At 49.1% G+C, this 21,798-nt stretch overlaps 1 protein-coding gene across 1 annotated transcript in view; it reads right to left on the minus strand.

The window, feature by feature from the left end:
* Positions 1-10,502: 10,502 nt before the first annotated feature.
* EVC2 (EvC ciliary complex subunit 2) overlaps positions 10,503-21,798 on the minus strand; it is a 128,466-nt gene continuing 117,170 nt past the window's right edge. Inside the window, exons 19-22 of the mRNA XM_069495558.1 lie at positions 20,306-20,393; positions 15,820-16,016; positions 12,853-12,954; positions 10,503-11,023 (exon numbers count right to left, since the gene is read on the minus strand). Coding sequence (XP_069351659.1) covers positions 10,756-11,023; positions 12,853-12,954; positions 15,820-16,016; positions 20,306-20,393 — 655 coding nt within the window. The 3' untranslated portion in view covers positions 10,503-10,755. The remainder of the gene's footprint in view (positions 11,024-12,852; positions 12,955-15,819; positions 16,017-20,305; positions 20,394-21,798) is intronic.

Below are 21,798 nucleotides of genomic sequence, written 5' to 3' on the forward strand. Positions count from 1 at the left end.
TTTTGAATCAAATGAAAATAAAAATAAAACATTACAATTTGTGGAATACAGTAAAAGTAATGCTTAAAGGAAAACTTATACTATTAAATGCATATAGCAGAAAAGAAGAAGGATCTAAAATCAATAATCTAAACTTCCACCTTAGGATATTAAAGAAAGAAATGCCATTTAAGGCTAAAGTAATCAGGAAAAAAATGATTAAAAAATTACAGCAAAAATCAATGATGATGAAAAAACAATAGAGAAAATTTTATGAAACTAAAACCTGGTTCTCTGAAAAGATTGATATAATTGACAAACATCTAGCCAGACTAACAAAGAAAAAAGAGAATATGCAAACTACCAATACCAGAAATGAAAGAGCAGGCATCACTACTGACCCCATGGATGTGTAAAGGGTCACAAAGGAATACTACGAACAACTCTAGGCCCAAAATTTTGATAACTTAGGTGAAATGGACAAATCCCGTAGAAGACACAAAATACAAAAATTCACAAAAAATGAAGGAGATAAACTAAATAGGCCTACATATATTAAAGAAATTTAATCAATAATTAGTAATCTTTCAAGAAAAGAAAGCACCAGACTGAGATCATTTTACTGGTGAATTTTACCAAACTTTTATGGAAGAAATGATACCAATTTTCCTTAATCTCTTCTAGAAAATAGAAGCAGAAAGAACATTTTCTAACTCATCTTATCAGGACCGTATTACTCTAATACCAAAAACAAGAGAGGAAAACTACAGACCTAGAACTCTCGTGAACATAAATGAAAAAATCCTGAACAATAGGTTAGCCGATCAAATCCAACAATCTATGAAAATAATTATACAGCACGGCCAAGTGGGATTTATTCCAGGTATGCAAGTCTCATTCCACATTCTGAAATCACTTAATACAGCAAATCAACAGGGTAAAGAAAAATCATACAATCATATCGATTGATACAAAAAAAGTATTTGATGAAATTCAATATACATTCATGATAAAATCTTTCAGCATATTATAAATAGAAAAGAACTCCCTCAACTTGATAAAGAATACTTACGCAAAAAACTTATAGTTCATCTCATACTTAAATAGAGAGAAATTCGATGCTTTCCCTTTCAGATCATGAATAAGGCAAAAATGTCCTCTCTTCCCACTTCTATTCAACATCATCATACAGGAAGTCCTAGTTAGTGTAATTAGATAAGAAGAGGAAGTAAAACATATACAGATTGGAAAGGACCAATAAAACTGTGTTTATTCCCAGATGACATAATTGTCTGTGTAGAACATTTCAAAGAATTGACTAAAAATGAACAAACAAACAAAAAACCCTAAAACTAATTAGTGAGTACATCCAGGTTGTAGGATATAAGGTTAATACAAAAGCCTATTGCTTTCCTATATACCAGCAATGAAATAACTGGAATTTGAAAATTTTTAAAAAACACAATTTACAATACTACCAAAATATTGAAATAATTAGGTATAAATCTAACAAAATATGTACAGATATAAATGCAGGAAACTATAAAACTGATGAATGGACTCCAAGTATATTGTCAACTGAAGAAAATGATGGGGTCCATAAGTTTGGAGAGGACTGCAACCTGTAGGGCAGCCATCTGACAGGCTGGGAAGCAGTAGCCTCCGGTAGAAGCCGAGAGAATGCACTGCAAGGGAGGCACAACAGGAGCAGGAGTTTATGCTGAGCAGGGCAGCGCAATATGCATACTGAACAAGCTATAGGAGGAGTCATGCATATTTGTGAAAGGAGAAACACGCACATGTGCAACTGAGAATCATGCAGTTTCATGGGGTCCATGTTCAGAAAATGGCAGCCTTAGCATGACCCGTGGGTGGAGTTCTTGGCCCCCTGATGTCAAAAGGTGAGGCAGAGGACATGCAAGCCCTCACTGCACATCCCAAGTAGACTGGTCAGAACCCCTCTGTGGCCGGTGTGGCCTCTTGTCAGGGAGAAATGCTGCTCAGTTATTGCGCCGAAACCACAAAAGGGAAGAGCAGCAAGAGGCGGGCGACTGAAATCAGTGGTGGGGCGAATCTCTCCAAAGGCTGGTTCTCTTTAACCCTTAGGGAAAAAAGCCTAATGGTGGTTGATGAGGGAGGGGGTGTAATGAGGCGTGTCTGACCTCCCATCCCATCATGGCCAGGAACTCAGTTTTAAGGTTTCTATGGGGTCCCCCTGGCCAAGAAGGGGGTCTGTTCAACTGGATGGGGGGCTTAGGATTTTATTTTTGGTCACAAGATCTAAACAAATGGAGTGTATTCATATATGTAAGGTTTCTTTGAAGTAGCCGGCGCCAGAGAAAGAAAGACGAGCAGAGTTGAAAGGGATAAGTAAAGAGGCTTTATTGGGGCGCTCCTGGGTGGGGGTAACGAGTCCCTGAGAGAGGGACCTGGGCGAGCCTCACGGGACCCACGGGACCCAGAGAAGCCGCCCCACCCAGAAGTCTGAGTGGGTTTATATAGGTTCTTAGGACTGGGGGATGGGAGCTTCTTCGGCCAGGAGGAGTGAGGAATTTCTTTGTTTCAGCTTTGGGGCGGGTATTGAGGGATAGGAGGGACTTCTTTTTTCATTAGGGAAGGGAGGGGTGCCTGCCACCAGCCTTACAATATACATGGATTGGAAAACTCCATATTGTGAAGATGTCGATTCTTCCCAATTTGATCTATAGAATCTATGTAGATTATCAGTCAAAATCCCTACAAGCTATTTTGTAGATATTGACAAATTGATACCAAAGTTTGTATTCATGGAATGGCAAAAGGCCTAGAATAGCCAACAAAACACCAAAGAACAAAACTGGAGAAGTCACACTACCTAATTTCAAGACTTACTATAAAGCTACACTACTCAAGACAGTGTGGTACAGGTGAAGGGACAGGCACCTAGACCACTGGAACAGCATGGCCAGCCCAGAAGTAGACCCACAACATACAGTCGACTGATCTTTGACAAAGGAGCAAAGGCAATTCAATGAAAAAGAGTAGTTCTTTCAACAAATGGTCCTGGGAACAATGGACAACCATATGCCAAAAAAGAAAAACAAAAACAAAAACAAATCCCCCAAACCTAGATACAGACTTTATGCCTTTCACAAAAATGAAATCACAACAGATTCGCAGACCTAAATGTAAAATGCAAAACTATAAAACTAGAAGCTAACAGAGGAGAAAATGCAGGTAACATGGGCTGTGCTGGTGAGTTTTAGATACAAAAACAAAATCAGAAACCATGAAAGAAAAAAATGATAAGTTGGATTTTACTCAAATTTAATAAGTCTGCTCTACAAAAGACACTGTAAAAAGAATGGAAGGAAAAGCCATGGACTGGGAAAAAATATTTTAAAAATACATATCTGATAAAGAGCTTGTATTCAAAATATGCCAAAACTTAAAAATCCATAAGAAATTGAACAATCCAGTGAAAATATGGGTAAAAGATCTGAACAAAAAAGATACGCAGATAGGAAATAACTACATGAAAAATACTCAACATCATTTGTCATCGCAGATCGCAAATCAAAAGGTGACTCCATCGCACACCTATCAGAGTGGCACAAATTCACACACAAGCAATGGAAAACTCATACAGTGTTGGCAGGAACACAAAACTGGCCACTTCACAGGACTGTCTGGCAGTTTCTTACAAAGTTAAACATAATCTTACCCTGCAATGTAGCCATTGTTTTGGGACCATACAAAAACCTGTTCATGCATGTTTATAGCAGATTTATTTATCATCGTCAAAAACTGGAAGTAACCAGGATGTTCTTCAATAGGTGACCAGATAAACTGTGAATATTGTACCACAATTGAAAAAAATGAATTTCCAGCCACAAAAAAGACATGGGTGAATGTTAAATGCATATTGCTGAGTGAAAAACGCCAGTCTAAAAAGGCTACATATTGTATGATTCCAATCATAAGACATTCTAGAAAAGGCAAAATTATAGAAAAAGTAGAATGCTCAGTGATTGCCAGGGGTCCAGAGAGCGGAGGCAAAGAGTGAATGGGTGGAACACAGGAAGTTTTTTAGCGTAGTGAAACTATGGTGTATGATACTGTAATTGTGGACACGTGGCACTATGTATTCATTAACACTATAGTATTTATAGCACAAAAATGGACCTTATCATATGCAAATTTTAAAAAATTTAAGAAATCCAGGAGATTCCAGGAAGAAATGCAGAATGTGACAAAACAATCTAACTGTATTTCAAATGTAAGAATCAACTTCATGCAAGGGGTTGGAGGAAAAAGATGCTGACCTAAGTCACTTTGGAAATGAGTGAAGTCTTCAGAACGAAATGCAAAGGAAACTGTGCCTAAGCTCCGTACGTTACTTGACAGAGCTGTTTCCCTCAGGGGTACGGGCTGTCCGTTCTGACCCCGCTGCCTGGGCACAATGGAATCGAACAATTGAGAAAATGAACAGCAGAAGTGGAGCCAGGTTTCTCCCTACTGGAGGGGAGGTTTTAGAGGAGCAAGGAGAGGAGGCCAGAATGATCTGGCTAGAGTTGGGAACACCAGGGTAAATTCATATTTAGCTCAATATAGACACAGATGGTTACCTATGGAACATCTATGGATATGTGCATGTGTACGGGTTAGTATGCACACAGATATTTTCTCGCTCTGTCAGCCAGGGGGGCCTAGAAGCCACGACACCCCAGTAGCCACAAGCACATCCAGTGCTCAGACCTTGGTTTCCGATACCACTCTCCAGGAAAACGAATCGCATTCCTTGGAGAAATGTCTGCTTTTGTTGCCGCAGTTGCTGTTGCTGTTGGCAAAGGAGACCAGAGTAGCAATGACACAGGGCAATAGCAGAATTGATCTCCTCACTCCCTTTCCTTGTTAATGGAAAGAAACCCAAACTCTGTATATAATTGAAAGAGTCAATGTGTGTGACCGGCCCGGAGCACGTGGCCTTGAGAGGTCCTGAGAAAATGTGCCTGTGTTGGCTGGGTCACAGTCCGGCTAGACATGGCTAGGGTGGCTGACTGGTTTCTGGCTTGGAGCTGCCCACTCAGGGAGGGCACAGCCATACTGGAATGGGCTTTATAGGAGAAGCTGATGCCATCAGCATGGGCCATGCTGAGGCTGAGGCAGCTATGAGGCATCCAGAGGTGTCTGGCAAGCTGCAGACGTAAGTGATAAGGGCCTCCGAAGAAGTCCAGGGTGAAGACTTAGGGGCCACAAACATAAAGCTGTCCCAAATATCCCCTGCCAAGTTTGATCTCATACCTGAATTGCCACAGCAGAATTTTCACACGTCTGTTTTATCGCTTGAACTTAACAATCATTTATTTTTGTGGCTGTCAACGCAACTACACCAAACTCTTGGAAGACAGAATGCATAGCTTCAGAGAGGCTTAGCAATTTTAACCTCCCCATCCTGTAAGTAATAGAGCCTAAACTTGAACTCAAATGCTTTCTATTCACGCTTCCCGGAGCTTCTCTCTCATGAGCAGGCCTCCATGTACTGCAGCAGATGCCGCCCTTCGAGAAAACCGCCTTCACCCAGAGTGGCAACAGGAATGGAAGGAACAGCATAGTTTGATTTTGTGAATACATTAAAATACAATAGAAACAGAAGCTACCTTTATTGCACACCAACATTTTGTCGCACCATAGACAAAATATCCAGTATCTTCACTCTTTGCTACATCCCTACTCTATAGAAGGTATTAGGACCCTTGTTTTACAGATGAAGAGGCTGAAGTTAAGAGTGGTAAAATGACTTGCTCAAAAGTTGTAGAGCCAGTATTTAGACCCAATCTATCTGATTCTAGAAAGACAGGCTTCCTGCAGCACATCTTGGTGTTTTGAGTTTATAAAAGGTAAATCAGTAGTTAGTCTTTCCCTGTCTATTAACACCGGGAGTTACCATTAGGTTAAAATGCTGGATTTTGAGCAGTGTGGGCACCTCCTGTTGTTGCAGATAGCCTCTTCAATCAGCCTTCAGCCTATAATTCTGAGCTTTTTTTGAAATCCTTATGTGCAATCTACTTTCACCCATGCATAATTCTAGCAGAGCCCTGTAGAAGCAGCAAATGATCAGAAGGGCAGACGGTCACCTTTGAGGGGCAGAGGGCACAGATATGGTGAGCCTACCCCACCAAGCATTTTACAGATCTGGTTGCATCTACTCCTTACAACAAAGGATTCTCATCATCATTTTATTGATGAAGAAAATGAGGCTCAGAACAAAAGCAAAACAAACTAAAAATCAGTAGAAAAAAATAATAAAGATCAGCGAAGAAATAGATGTCATTTAAATAAAAAAAATTACAAAAGATCAACGAAATGAAAAATTGGTTTTTTGAAAAGATAAACAAAATTTACATACCTTCAGCCAGACTAATTAAGGAAAAAAAGACAGAAGACCCAAATAAATAAAATCAGAGATGAACAAGGAGACATTACAACTGATACTGCTCATTAGAGACTACTATGGGCAACTATACACCAATAACTTGGAAAACCTTGAAGAAATGGATAAACTCCCAGACACATACAGCTACCAAGACTGAACCAGGGAGAAATCCAAAACCTGAAGAAATCAATAACAAATAACTAGAGAGAAGAAATGATAAAAAGTCTCCCATCAAAGAAAAGCCCAGGACCCGATGGCTTCACTGCTGAATTCTACTGAGCATTCAAAGAAGAATTAATACCAATCCTACTTACCCTATTCAGTCAGCCTTCCAATGAAGATGTACCTCAAAAGAAAACTATATGCCAATATCTCTAATGAATATAGATGCAAAACTCCTCAACAAAATACTAGCAAACCAAATTCACCAATACATTAAAAAGATTATTCATCATGATCAAGTGGGATTCATTGCAGGGATGCAAGGATGGTTCAACATTCACAAATCAAAGTGATACATCATATCAACAAAACGAAGGACAAAAACCATGTGATCATTTCAATTGATGCTGAAAATGTATTCAATAAAACTCAACATCCCTTCATGATAAAAACTCAAAAAACTGGGCATAGAAGGAACTTACCTCAACACGATGAAAGCCATGTATGACAGACCCACAGCTACTGAATGGAGAAGAGCTGAAAGCCTTTCCTCTAAGATCTGGAACAAGACAAGGATGCCCACTCTCAACACTGTTATTCAACATAGTATCAGAAGTAATAGCTAGCACAATCAGATAGGAGATGGAAATAAAGGGCATCCAAACTGGAAAGGAAGAAGTTCAATTATCCTTGTTTGCACACTAATATGGTCTTGTATCTAGAGAAAGCTAAAGACTACACAAAAAACAATTAGAACTAATCAACAAATTCAGTAAAGCTGCAGGATACAACATCAATATACAAAAATCAATAGCATTTCTACATGCCAACTGTAAACAATCTGAAAAAGAAACCAAGAAAGTGATCCCATTTACAATAGCTACAAATAAAATAAAATACCTAGGAATAAACTGAACCAAAGAAGTAAGAGACCTCTATAATGCAAACTATAAAACACTGATGAAAGAAAATGAAGAGGACACACAAAAATGGAAAGATATTCCATGCTGTGGATTGGAAGAATCAATATTGTTAAAATGCCCGTACTACTCAAAGTGATCTACAGATTCAGTGCCATCTCCATCAAAATACCAATGACATTCTTCACAGAAATAGAAAAAAGAGTCCTGAAATTTACATGGAACCACAAAAGACCCAGAATAGACAAAGCTATCCTGAGCAAACGAACAAAACTGGAGGAATCACATTATCTGACTTCAAATTATATCGCAGAGCTGTAGTAAACAAAACAGCATGGTACTGGCATAAAAACAGACACATAGACCCATGGGACAGGAGAGAGAACCCAGAAATAAATCCATACATCTACAGTGAACTTATCTTCTTGACAAAGGTGCCAAGAACATGCAGTGGGGAAAGGACAGTCTCTTCAACAAACCATGCTGGGAAAGCTGGATGTCCATATGAAGAAAAATGAAACTAGATCCTTATCACTTGCCATATATAAAAATCAAATAAAAATGTATTAAAGACTTGAATCTGAGACCTGAGACTACGAAACTGTAAAAGAAAACATTGGGGAAATGCCTCAGGACATTGATTTGGGCAAGGACTTCCTGGGTAATACCCCAAAGCACAGGCAACCAAGCAAAATTGGACAAAGGGGCCACATCAAGCTAAAAACCTTCTGCACAGCAAAGGAAACAATTAACAAAGGGAAGAGACAACCCACAGAATGGGAGAAAACACCTGCAAACTAGGGATTAATAATTAGAATATATAAGAAGCTCCAACAACTAATAGGAAAAAATCAAATAACCTGATTAAAAATGGGCAAAGGATGTGAATAGACATTTCTTAAAAGAAGACATACAAATGGCCAACATGATAACATGAAAAAATGTTCAATATCATTATTCATCAGAGAAATGCAAATCAAAACTACAATGAGATATCACCTCTCCCCAGTTAAAATGGCTTTTATCCAAAAGACAGGCGATAATGATTGCTGGTTAGGACGTGGAGAAAGAGGAAGCTTTCGTAAATTGTTGGTGGGAATGTAAATTAGTGTAACCACTACGGAGAACGCATGGAGTTTCCTCAGAAAACTGAAAATAGAGCTACCCTATGATCCAGTGATCTCACTGCTGGGTATAACATCCAAAGGAGGAGAAATCAGTGTATTGTAAAGATATCTGGACTCCCACGGTTATTGCAGCACTATTCACTATAGCCACGATTTGGAATCAACCTAAGTGTCCACCAACAGATGAATGGATAAAGAAATTGTGGTTCATATACACAACAGAATATTATATAGCCACAAAAAGAATGAAATCCTGCCATTTACATCAACACAGATGGAACTGGAGAACATTATGTGAAGTGAAATAAGCCAAGCACAGAAAGACAAATCTTGCACGTTCTCACTCATATGTGTGAGTTAAATATTAAAACAGTTAATCTCATGGAGACAGACAGTCTGACAGTTGACAGAATGACAGTTACCAGAGGCTGGGAAGGGTAGCGGGGAGCAGGGATAGAGTGGGGGTGGGTAATGTGTACAAAAATATATTTAGATATGTAGATAGAATGAACAATATTTGATAGCACAACAAAGTGACTGTATTCAACACCAAGTCAGGGTATACTTTAAAGTAACTAAAAGAGTGGAACTGGAATGTTCCTAACACAGAGAAATGATAAATGCCTGAGGTCATGGATACCCCCATCACTCTGATTTGATTAATTCACATTGTGTGCCTGTATCAAAACATCACTTGTGCCCTATAAAGGCAGTTGTACTGTTATGTACCCATAATACTAACAATAATTAAATTAACAACCAGAAGGGCCCACTGGGCTTTCTGATGGGAAAACTGGCCACATCGACTCTCCTCTGTGCTCCAGCTGCTGACTCCTGAGCACCCGCTAGTGCGCAGTGTGGCCGAGGGCCAGCTCATTGTGACGGTGCACAGCTGCCCCGAGGAAGCCATCGGCTCGCCGAGGTCCCAGCGTGATACTCGGTGCCTGCTGACGGGAACTGCAAAGGAGACGTGGTCTTCGGGTTGCCAGTGGAAATGGGCGTCCACGGCAGGTAAGCGTGTTAGAGTTAGAGACCAGGGTTCCCCGTGCAGGTGGTGTGATTGGTGTGACTGCAGGCAAATCCCTTAAGCTCTCCGAGTGTCAGCTTCACCGGCTGCAAGATGGGAGTAGGGACACCCACCTGGGTGGGGCGTGAGGGATCACTGAGAAGCGGGTTTAGCAGCAGCCCTCAGTCCCTTTTCTCCCCGTCCCTGGTGACAGGACTCCCTAACGATTTCCTCCCCTCCGGAAAGACCCATCGCAGCTGAACTCTGCCTGGCTCAGAAACGCCCACAGGGTGATGTGGCCCAGCCCAGTGAGACATCACTGGCCCGCCCGCTGCTGCAGGGGCGGAAAGGGCGGGGACATCCCGCAGTTGGCGAACCTGGGACTCGGTGCAGTGTGTCTGCCGGCCAAGGCGTGAGGGCGGCCACGTGTGCACTGGCCAGGGCCAGAAGGAGGGACAGGGCTGTGGTGCTGTCAGGTGTGAATCCTGATTTCACTGCTCATTATAACAGCTTCATGATCTTGCAAACATCACTTCGGCTTTTTAAACCACTGAACATCCTCATTGGCACAACGGGAAAAATCACCCCAGGGGCGGGAGCATTTCTTGGCAACTGGAGTGACAGAGGGCAAATCTCGCTGCTGAACGCCACATGTGTGTTGTGCCAAAACACAAGAAGTAACTAAAAACAAATGGTTCTTACTAAGTAAAACAAAAGTGGGTTCCAGCATGAAGAGCTTTGTGTAACATATATTTATTTTTAAGAGTCCCCTTAATAAAAATGGAATATGCAATAAATACAAAAAGTAAGAACGGAGAACCTGCCTTCGACACGTACAGCCCATGTACCATGCAGCCCGACCGCAAGATGGGAATCGAGGGCGGAGGGTCCCCTCCAGGGCCTCAGTAAGGTGGGAGTGGAAGGAATGAGTGTCCACGTCCCCGTGATGTGGAACAGAGTGGGCCACCCGGAAATTCACGAGACCAGATTCGGTGAGTCCCTGAAAGTCAGCTGTGTCGGGGTGGCTGCGCCTTCTGCATGTGCAGTTCGTATCTGCAACCTGTACACCACAAACACACAGACACTATGGGCCAGCGAAAATAAATCTTTCTGTCTTCAGATGCTCCCGCGGAACTTTCCCTGGGGCTAGTCCATGCCCGAGGCCCTAGTGGCCTTTTTGGCATTTAGAAAGTTCTTCTTTTTCCTGGGAGGAATGTGCAGTGAGATCTCCGGCTCCTTCCGATTTCTGAAGATAAAGAGCTTTTCGCCTGTGTTTAATACATGAGTCGTTTCTGCCCCTACAAGAGGTACAGGGGCCAGTTCGCCAAGGGGCTCCAGTGACAGCTGTGGCCAGCGTCCTTTTCCAGAGAATATCATCCTCTCTCTGAGGGGGAGACATGTCTTCTTTAATATGCTAAAGAAAGAACACAAGATCAAATTCAACATTTTTGGCAACTGACTCTCTTGAGTGTTCTGATGGTTTTCCAGGAAAATCCCTCTCTGGGCCTGAAGTCCCCAACCAAGCACCGTTTTAAAGAGAAGTTATTTCCCCTTTGGTCACCAGATTGCCGTGCAGTTGGCTAAGCCCGTGGCAGCAGCGTGCTGCAGTCTACTCCTGCCGGCTCGCGGCTGCTAAGTTTTCAGGAGCTTTGCAAGCCCGTTGTCATCAGGTTGTTAGAAATTAGCCACAGCAGGAGTATTTACACTGTAGAAATCGGCAAATGCTATAGATCAGAACTCCCGCCCCTCTCCCCACCAGCCAACTGGTAAACATTTATGAGTCTGCCCCGTGGGTCTTACACTAAAAGCAGGTTGGTGAAACCTGGTTAGAAATCAAGTTAGGTTGGGCGAAATGTGTTTGACATACGTAGCGAGCTTGGGAACGTCCCAGGAAAGGACTCCTGGGATGCTGGCCAGGGGTGGCTCCTCCCTGGAATCCCTGGCTGCTCTTGGTAATGGCTGTGACTACCACGGAGAGCCCCATCCAGCCGCGGGGCTCTCTCCCTGCCCAAGTAGCACAGGACAAGGCCACGTCACTGGGACTACCCGTTGGACGTCACTGGCAGGCTTGCTGGCCCTCCCTGAAGGGACGTGGCAGATTCAGCTCCACAGCTGTCACCACTAACTGCTGCCCTTGCAGCTGGTGGCTCTGAGCGAGGATTTGAGCCCAGCTCTCTCTGATCTAGTGTCTCCTCCTGCCACAGTAGGTGCCCGGTGCTTCCAGGCAGAGTGACAGCTAGCACAATGAGCCAGGACAACGGGACCACCGCGGCCCTAGATCCAGACCCATCCACTTCTACAGGCACAGCCTAGCAGTGCCCCTTGCAGGACACTCTGCAGTTACACAGCTGCGTTCGGTTTTCTTCACCTAAGCTTGAAGGTGCTTCCCTTAGTCAATACCCGATCTAACTTCCCCGGGACCACACTGCGACATCAGCCAAGTAAAAGGCTCCACGCCTTTCGTCGTGGGCAATCCATGAAGCTTGGTCTCAGCGCCTTCGGCTTGGCTCTGAGAAATGGTGGGAGGAGCAGGGCTCAGGCAGACACCTCCCGTGTCCCGTGGACAGCCACTATTTCCAGAGCACACCGTGGACATCACCTTTTAACTGCTTATGAATCTACCTCATGATGCTTCTTTTTCTAAATCTTCTCTCGTGGGAATCATAGGAGACACTTGGCCACGGTTTGTAGCCCTCAAAACCACTATGCCCCTTCCTTCCCTCTGTTCTCAGGTGTGCAATGACCACGGTCAAAAGACAGCAGAGTTGGGGAGTGCAAAGAGCACAAGCCCGGGAGTTTGGGGAAATACAGAGGGAATCAGAGGGACCTGAGCCCCACGGCCACTGTTTACGGCAGCAGGCCTGGGGCCTTGAGTCTGACCTCCCTCCGCTTCCGTTTGATCCTGTCTGCTTTCTGGAAGGCGCAGTGCAACAAGACATGGAAGGGTTTTGCGAACAGGAAAGTCTGAGCAGCCATAAGGAATTCTTCTTCTAATTATAACCATTCAAAATAGCCATTAGCCAAAATAAATACAGTAATTAAGATGCTAATCAATGTTTAGAGAACATCCTTCCACTGCTAGCTACAGGCTTATCTCAGCTTCTAAACCAAGCCCACTGGAGAAAGAGCGCAGCGCGCAGGGAAGAACTGCTGTCTGCGGGAAGCAACCCTCCCCTTCCCCGTGGCGGGCAGGCAGCGTGGCTCCCCCCCCCCCCCGCCGCCTGGGCAGGTGCCTGGCATTACCTCTCCTTCCTCTTGCGCGCCCAGAGCATCCTTTCTAATCCTCTGCTCACCAGATCTCCGCGCAGCTTGCTGTCCAAGGCTTGCCACCAGTCCTGGTGTTTCCTGAAGGCAAGAGGGAGAGCTCATGATTTCAGAAGGAACAGCATCGTCCAGGGATTAGCAATCCCTCCACGTGACCGAGAGTGCGAGAGGTGTTCACCGTTTGTTCTTTTACCCATTCTCTGCACAGACCACGCATCTTCTTGGGCCTGGGCAAGATGCAGCCTCTGCCCTCAAGGGGTCCACAGTCCAGGGCATCAGGGACGGGTGGCAAATGACATCAGTTGGACGGAGGAAGGCTGTCTACAGTGTAGTATTTTACGAATATACGAATAGAGAAGCTGAGAAAGCACAGAGGAAATCTGGAAGGTGGGCTAAGCCTTAGGCAGGGAGCGCTGAGGCCACATGAAGGGGCTTGGTCCTAAACTGAAGGAGAGGGTCCTTGGGAGTGCTGCAGGGAGATTAGAAGGGTGCAAGTCACAACAGTAAGGGACAGCCCAGAACTGAGAGTCCTGCCTTGGCAAGCTCCCTGCTCTGCCTGGGCAGTGCACACCCGCACAGCCGGTGGTGGAGACGGAACCGCCTTCACCCTGGGCGAGGCAGGCTGTCTCCCAGGAGTTACCTCCTGAGCAGAGAAGGATGGTCCTCTGATGGCAGCGCCCAGAGAGGACGGCCCTGCCGCCCTGGCCCCACCTTGCTGGGGCTCTTCCCCGGACTCGATGTGCCCCTTGGTACCCCCTGCCCGTGCAGAGGTTACTCAGTTTGCATTGCTTGAAACCCAGATGCTTAACTGACCTGATGACCAGGCACCAGGAGCTTGGCACACAGCCGTAGTGACTGCCCTGCCCTCAGAGACCAGGGCACGTGGCCTGGGACTCCAGAAGTCATCAGTCTGCTTGGCCATGAGGCTGGCAAAGGATGAGCATGGTCACGCCCATGGGGACAGCTACCCTGAGTCCTCTGGCCTTGTCCCAGCTCAGCCTGCCCACCCCTCAGACTCAACTGGCTGAAGTGGTAGCCCCCAAACAAGGTCCTCATGGGTGACCCTCAGGCAGAGGTGACCTCCCTGTGAGGCCACCCACTCCAGGGTCACCTTGAATACTTGCCATTGCATGTCCTCCCAGGCAGTAGGTGGACTGGAAAAAATCAGTCTGTGAAATGCAGGTCTCTGAGCTCACCCACGCCAGCACACCCAGCCTTCTGACCACGCCTATGCTCAACCCCCTGGCCACGCCCACACCCAGCCCTCCGACCACGCCCACCTTCTGACAGCTCACATCCCACTATCTGACTGGGCAGTTGAAGGCCCTTCCACCCCCCCACCCCCCACCTTCTGTCCCCCTACAGCTATTTCCTTTTTCCCTCCCCACCCCCAGCCCAGCCCTCCTCTGTTCACCCGTGACAATGCTGCTTGCTTTTTGAGTCAAGAGACCCCTCTACAGCTCCGACGAAGAGACACTGCCCCTTCCTGGGGAATGACAATGTCCACAGAATCGGGCTGTTCCAAGGCTCACTGCTCCCCGACGCCCATCTGGCCTCCTCCGGTCCCGGCTGGGGCCTGGCTGTGGCACCACGGCTTGGTGCTCAGCACTCAATCTGGCCATGGCTCCTCGCTGCCTTGTCCCCAGGCTGCCCCATTCTCGGTGGCACTGCCACCGTTCTCAAACCCGCCTCACTCCACACCCAGCTTCCTGCCTTTCCTGATGAAGAGCCTTTACCAACCCAACGCACACCTGAACATAATGAAAGCACCTATGCAGAGTTATCCATAATTGAGGGAAAAATGGCCCCCAACTGAATGTCCAGTACCTGCGTAACGGTTCTGGCCACTGTAGAATACATACACTAGAGTGTACCCCTCTGTGCAGTACTGGGAGCTGTTGCAAATAATATCTATTAAGGGTTCCCAGTAACAGTGGGAAGTATGAATTTTAAGTTAATAAAAAGAACAGGAAATACAGTCTAAGTAATGGGATAAGAATTATACAGGAAGATGTCTGCACATGGATGAGAGCTGAAACGTACTAGATAAGCAAACCTGCTTCTGCTATAAGGTTCCACAAAGTCGAGTGTCAGGCTACATACACTGCATGCTCACTACACACTCACACACAGAAATATGCCCGGCTACATACACAACACCCACACATTTGCACACCAACACACAAATACACGCATGCCCCCTGCACACACACCAACACCACACACACAATACACTCACAAAACTCAGCATAAAAACACACTCTGGGCCGGGCATGGAGGCTCACGCCTGTAATCCTAGCACTCTGGGAGGCCGAGGCGGGCAAATCGTTTGAGCTCAGGAGTTCAAGACCAGCCTGAGCAAGAGCAAGACCCCGTCTCGACTAAAAATAGAAAGAAATTAGCTGGACAACTAAAAATATATAGAAAAAATTAGCTGGGCATGTTGGCGCATGCCTGTATTCCCAGCTACTCGGGAGGCTGAGGCAGGAGGATCCCTTGAGCCCAGGAGTTTGAGGTTGCTGTGAGCTAGGCTGACGCCACGGCACTCTAGCCTGGGCAACAGAGCGAGACTGTCTCCACAAACAAACAAACAAAAAAACATTCTGGTGGAAGAAATGTAACAAAATGCTAACATTTTTCCCCAGGTGTAGAACCATGGATATTTTTTTCGTTTTATGCATTTTTACATTTTCTTTAATGGGTGCGTATGACCTATTTATGGCCCTGGGGAAACTTACTTTGTTAAGATTGTACTTGAAAAATAAATTGTGACAAAGTTAGAAAGTATGGACAAAAAACCTGGTCCTCTCATGACTTCAGGGATTCACAGCGACCCCCTGGACAGGGAGGCGGTGCTGGGGAGGCACGTGAGCCTGCTTCTTCCCCGGCGGGTTCCCTGCGGGTCAGGCCCCTTGTCCCCCACGGGCGGCCCCTCCACGCTCTCACCTCCTCCTGCCCGCGTCGGCCTGCTCCACGCTGCCCTCGTTCTCGGCAGCGTGGTCCGGAGGCTTCTCGCTGACCGACTCCAGCAGGGCCAGCAGCTGGGACTGCGAGGCCGTGGGCAGCACCACACTCAGGAGCCGGCGCAGCGTGGCCGCGGGCACCATCGTCATCCTCGAGAGGTAAGACGCCAGCCTCAGCTCCTACAGGAAACAGAGGAGGGAGCTCAGACCCTCGCTGCTCCTGAACTTGATGAACAACAATTTTTTAATTTATTACAGTCTTAGGACATTTTGTCCTGGGGTGATTAATATTTTAGTAGCTCCATCTGGAAAACATGTTCCTGAACTTGCAGAGCTGTCAGAAGCGTCCGTGTGGTCAGCAACCTCGGCTCCCCACGACATTTCCAAAGGCTCCATCCACCCCTTGCGCCGCCTCTGCAGTCCCTGGGCAGCGCCCAGATCACAGCAGCAAAGGCCGGCCCTGCAGCAGGGCCACTCGCGGTGCAACCTTTCTCCTTCTGCCCCCATTCCCGGAGGCCATGCGGCTTTGGGGGACAGTCAGGCTCTGGAAACAACTGAGGTGTCCCTAGACCAGGGGGCCATTAAAGACATTGCTGCAATCCTCGCGTGGAAAACCACTCGGCCACCAAAAGCAAACACAGGACGGACCTCGAGGGCCCTAGGCTAGGCGGAGGCAGCCACTCTCCAAAGGTCACGTGCCGGAGGATCCCATGCACGTAACAACCCAGACGTGACAAGAGTTAGAGCTGGAGAGGGGACGGCAGAGGCGAGTGTGACCAGAAGGGGCAGCACAGGGAGGGTTTGTGTGGTGGCCTAGCTCTGTGTCTTGGCAGTGGTGATGGTGCTGCTCACACCAATCCACGTGGGACAAAGTGACGTAGAACCACACACACGCTTCAGATTGACGCCAGCTGCCCGGTTTAGGGCTGCACGGCAGCAACCGCCGGGAACCCGGCTGACGCACGCGGGCGCTGCCACTCTGCACGCCAGCTTTGCAGCTCCCTGTGAGTCGAAAATGGTTTCAGAATAACAAGTTAAAGAAAGTATAGACTCTCCCCACGGCACAGACCGAGGCCCTGGGCCACGTCCTCACTTCTCTCCACGCTTCAGTTTCCTCATCTGCAAAGCGAGGGTCACAGTGACACCTGCGGCAAAGGGGGTTGTGAGGACAGAACGAGCCGGGCATGGAAATGTTCTGCGCTGAGAAGACACGAGTCACGACCACTGCTCCAGGGACAGGGTGGGCATGCCTGGCCGCCCGCCGAGCCCTCCCTGGGACTTCACGTAGCAAAGCTGGGAGAGGCAGAGACAGAAGCACTGGGCACAGCCACGCCTGGACTTGGATGCTGGAAGGCCGTAAACTCAGGCTGCAGCGGCATGTCGCCCTCTGCGAGCAGAAGGCGTGTTAGTGCGCAAAGACACAGGGGAGATGGTGAGGCAGAAAGGCCCAGAGCGTCCCTTGGCCATTTGAGTCCCTAAAGCTCAGCCTTGCTCTTCCAGGGCATGGTCAGGGGACCCATCCATACATCTGACTGTCTGTGTCCCTCCAAAATTCACGCTGAAACTTGACCCCACATGCAACAGCCCAGGGGCCTCCTGGGGATGATCAGGCCATGGGGCTCTGCCCTCAAGGATGGGATTAGTGTCTCACAAAAGGGCCTGGGGGAGCTAGCTAAGCCCTTTGCCCTTCCATCCCTCCTGCCACACGGGGACACAGTGTCCTCCCTCCCTAGGATGCAGCAACAAGGCACCACCTTGGAAGCAGAGCGCAGCCCTCACCAGACACTGGATCTGCAGGTGCTCGGTCTTGGACTGCCCAACCCCAGCACTGTGAGAAGAGGAATTTCTACTCTTCATAAATTACCCAGCCTTAGGTATTTTGCAGGGCAGCACAAACAGATGGAGACGCAGAGTTCATAGTTTAAATGAGCCCACGATCTAGAAACGAACTTGGGTGAAGTTACACACGTGACACTGGGTTTCTGGAAAGCCTCAAAGTAACAAAGAAGAAAGGGGGAAAAGTCAAAGTTGAGCCTGGGAGATGGCTCTGTGGCCCAGAGACACAGGTAGGGGCTGTCACCGGCTCTACACTCCGCCGGGACACCGAGCAGGACGAGCTGGGCCTGTGTAGCCGTCAAGCCCTGGCTGAATCCCGAGCCCCCCACGAGCAGCTGCGAGACCCCGTGCCCGCACCACCTCTCTGGGTGCCTTGGTCCCTTTATCCGAGAAACGGGGATAACATTCCCCATTTCCCAGCTTTCTGCAAGGACTAAATGGATAACAGCTATACGTGCCTAGGATACTCAGGGCACCGCAGGTGTTCAGAAAATACCAGCCCCCTCAGCCTGTTCGGAGCCCGTGTATTTCTGTGACAGGTGCAGAATAGGGAGAACTTGGGCCCCCATCCTAGCTCTGTCAAGCTCCTCAGTGTGAACCTGGGCAAGAATGTCGCCTCCCTGGGACCTGTCTCTAAAGGGGCGATGGCAGAACCCGCCCAGCAGCAAGAGTGTGAGCGGCAGGTGCTCTGCCCGCCCCCTCACGGGCCGGTGCTCACACCCTCACGGGCAGGTGCACCCTGCCTGCCCCTCCATGGACAGGTGCTCCCTGCCCCCCCCCACGGGCAGGTGCTCCCTGCCCCCTGCCACGGGCAGGTGCTCACACCCTCACGGGCAGGTGCACCCTGCCTGCCCCCCCATGGACAGGTGCTCCCTGCCCCCCTCCCCCCACGGGCAGGTGCTCCCTGCCCGCCCCCTCACGGGCCGGTGCTCACACCCTCACGGGCAGGTGCACCCTGCCTGCCCCCCCATGGACAGGTGCTCCCTGCCCCCCTCCCCCCACGGGCAGGTGCTCCCTGCCCGCCCCCTGACAGGCCGGTGCTCACACCCTCACGGGCAGGTGCACCCTGCCTGCCCCCCCATGGACAGGTGCTCCCTGCCCCCCGCCACGGGCAGGTGCTCTCTGCTGTAAATATCTATGAAGCTGCTTTAGAGATATTTCCTCACTGCCACTGACGCCTCCTGGGCTAACCTTTGCCCCCTACGAAGTGTCCATGCCCAGTCCCAGGCCCGGTGAATATGTCACCTTAAAGGGACTTTGCAGATGGGAGTCAGATTAGGGAACTTGAGATCGGGGGGTTATCCTAGCTTTTCCAGGTGGGTCCAACGTAACCATCATTTGGGTCCTGAAAATCAGAGACCCCTCCTGCTGTGGGAGGGCAGAGAGATAGAACCCGGGAGAACTTGGGCCACAGAGACGCAGAGTCGCAGCTGTTGCAGGTGAAGAAAACGAGCCACGAGCAGGGAATGCCGGCACCTCTGGAAGCCGGGAACGTCCCTTGGTTGACAGCCAGCAAGAAAATGGGGACCTCAGTCCTGCAACCGCAGTGAGGCAAATCCTGCCAATCACCTGAGTGAGCAGGAAATAGATTCTCCCCCTACAGCTCCCCGAAGGATGCAAACTGCCAACACCTTGATTTTAGCCTGTTGGATTTCTGACCTACGGAACTAGAAGACAGTGGTCTTCGGTTACAGCAGCAACAGGAAACCAACCCACTCGGGAAGCTGCGTGTGCCTGTGGCCAGCCATGGCCGACTCAGCCGCTGGACACCTTCAGTGTGTTCCTACCCCTCCCCCCGCCGACTCCCTTCCCAGGCTGGGGGCGAGTGCAGCTTCCCTCGCAGCCGGTGGGCTCCACGGGCCAGTTCTCCTGGGATGGAGTAGAGTCTGCTGCAGGGCTTGGGGGCATTTGCTTCCTTGACAAATGGACAGGCAAGTGGCTGTTGTTCTACCTGTCCCCTTCCCACTCTGACACAGTCCTGGCAGCTAGAACTGCGAGAAGGAACTGTGGAAAAACCCACAGAATGTGACGCTGATGTCACCGAGCCGGTGAGCACCTACTTCCAGAGGCTTGCAATTTGCATAATCCACCATGCTAAGTCACGTGTCAGGTACTTAGACACCCAGACGCACAGGAGGCCCACGGAGGATGCATAGGAAACACGACTAGCAGCCGCCAGGTCCACGCCTCTGCCCAGGGCTCTCGGCACACGGCCCAGGGCTGTCTCGGGAGTGGGGTGAGTGCTGCACCCGGGCTGGGGACTGGACAGGCCAGCCAGTGTCAGCTCAGGGGGTTGGCACATGGGGCGCAAACTTGTTGCTCTGGCAAACTCGTTGTTCTCGTACCAACTTTGCTCCTGGTGGAAGCTGCTCTTTGCATATGAAACTTGGAGACTGAGAAGAGGGAGAAGGGTGCCTGTCAAACCGCAGCAGGGACACCAGCTGCTGCAGTCGTGATGCTGCCGTGGCTGCCGCCGTCAGCCCCGACCGGGTGTCCTCTGCGTGCTGGGCCCTGTCTCGGGCTTTACATGAATCTGCCCCGCAGTGCCCGAGGTGGCTTCATCAGCCCACACTGTAGGCGAGGAAATGTGGGCTCTGAGGAGGAGGTGAAGTGACGTGCCGGTGTCTCCTCACCTGGCTGCACAGGGTCACGAAGGTGTCCGTCTCCGAGTTCTCCAGCACGTCCTCCAGCACGGCACTGCTCTGCCGCTCCGCTCTCACGCTGCAGCGAAAACAACATCTGCGTGAGCCCAGCTACTAGGAGATCACCTAGTTCTTTAAATAACAAAGAACCTCACATCTAAGCCGCATAATGTGAAACACAGACATCTGCACAGAGAGGTGGCAGAGAGCTTTGCTTTCCCCTCCCGGCCTAGACTCCACAGACAACGCCCCACAGAAGGCTCCCTGGGAAGGAGCGCTGCGGAGTGCGGACTCCGTGGGCGCTGGAGAAGACGTCCTGTGCCTTTGCAGGGTGGTCTCTGATCTTCCTGTGAAGACCCTGTGTCAGTCTTCACGGCCATGACCCAGAAGGCCAAGTGCTAAGGGCCACATCCGCCATACGCCCTGGGGGCAAAGCAGCCCCACACCCTTTTGCCAGAGTGGTCCTGGCTCCGACCACAAGACTGGGTGTCACCTTTTTGAAAACATGAGGCTTCCTGACTTCCACACAAGGGGGTCTTCTTGACCCACCCCTTAGCCAGTGAAAGTTGGCGTCATGGATCTGCCTCATGTTCTTGTGGGCTAACATAACCCAGCCTTCTGCAGGCATGACTCAAATCAAAAGCTTGACCGGGAGCGATCTCCTGCGGGGAGAGCGTGAACGCTGCGTGTCCTAAAGTCTCAGGATCTCCTGCGGGGAGAGCGTGAACGCTGTGTGTCCTACAGTCTCAGGATCTCCTGCGGGGAGAGCGTGAACGCTGCGTGTCCTACAGTCTCAGGATCTCCTTTGGGGAGAGCGTGAACGCTGCGTGTCCTAAAGTCTCAGGATCTCCTGCGGGGAGAGCGTGAACGCTGCGTGTCCTACAGTCTCAGGATCTCCTGCGGGGAGAGCGTGAACGCTGCGTGTCCTACAGTCTCAGGATCTCCTGCGGGGAGAGCGTGAACGCTGCGTGTCCTACAGTCTCAGGATCTCCTGCGGGGAGAGCGTGAACGCTGCGTGTCCTACAGTCTCAGGATCTCCTGCGGGGAGTGCGTGAACGCTGCGTGTCCTAAAGTCTCAGGATCTCCTGCGGGGAGAGCGTGAACGCTGCGTGTCCTAAAGTCTCAGGATCTCCTGCGGGGAGAGCGTGAACGCTGCGCGTCCTACAGTCTCAGGATCTCCTGCGGGGAGAGCGTGAACGCTGCGTGTCCTACAGTCTCAGGATCTCCTGCGGGGAGTGCGTGAACGCTGCGTGTCCTAAAGTCTCAGGATCTCCTGCGGGGAGAGCGTGAACGCTGCGTGTCCTACAGTCTCAGGATCTCCTGCGGGGAGTGCGTGAACGCTGCGTGTCCTAAAGTCTCAGGATCTCCTGCGGGGAGAGCGTGAACGCTGCGTGTCCTAAAGTCTCAGGATCTCCTGCGGGGAGTGCGTGAACGCTGCGCGTCCTACAGTCTCAGGATCTCCTGCGGGGAGTGCGTGAACGCTG

The sequence above is a fragment of the Eulemur rufifrons genome, chromosome 20 (genome assembly GCF_041146395.1).
Source record: "Eulemur rufifrons isolate Redbay chromosome 20, OSU_ERuf_1, whole genome shotgun sequence".
NCBI classification, from domain to species: domain Eukaryota; kingdom Metazoa; phylum Chordata; class Mammalia; order Primates; family Lemuridae; genus Eulemur; species Eulemur rufifrons.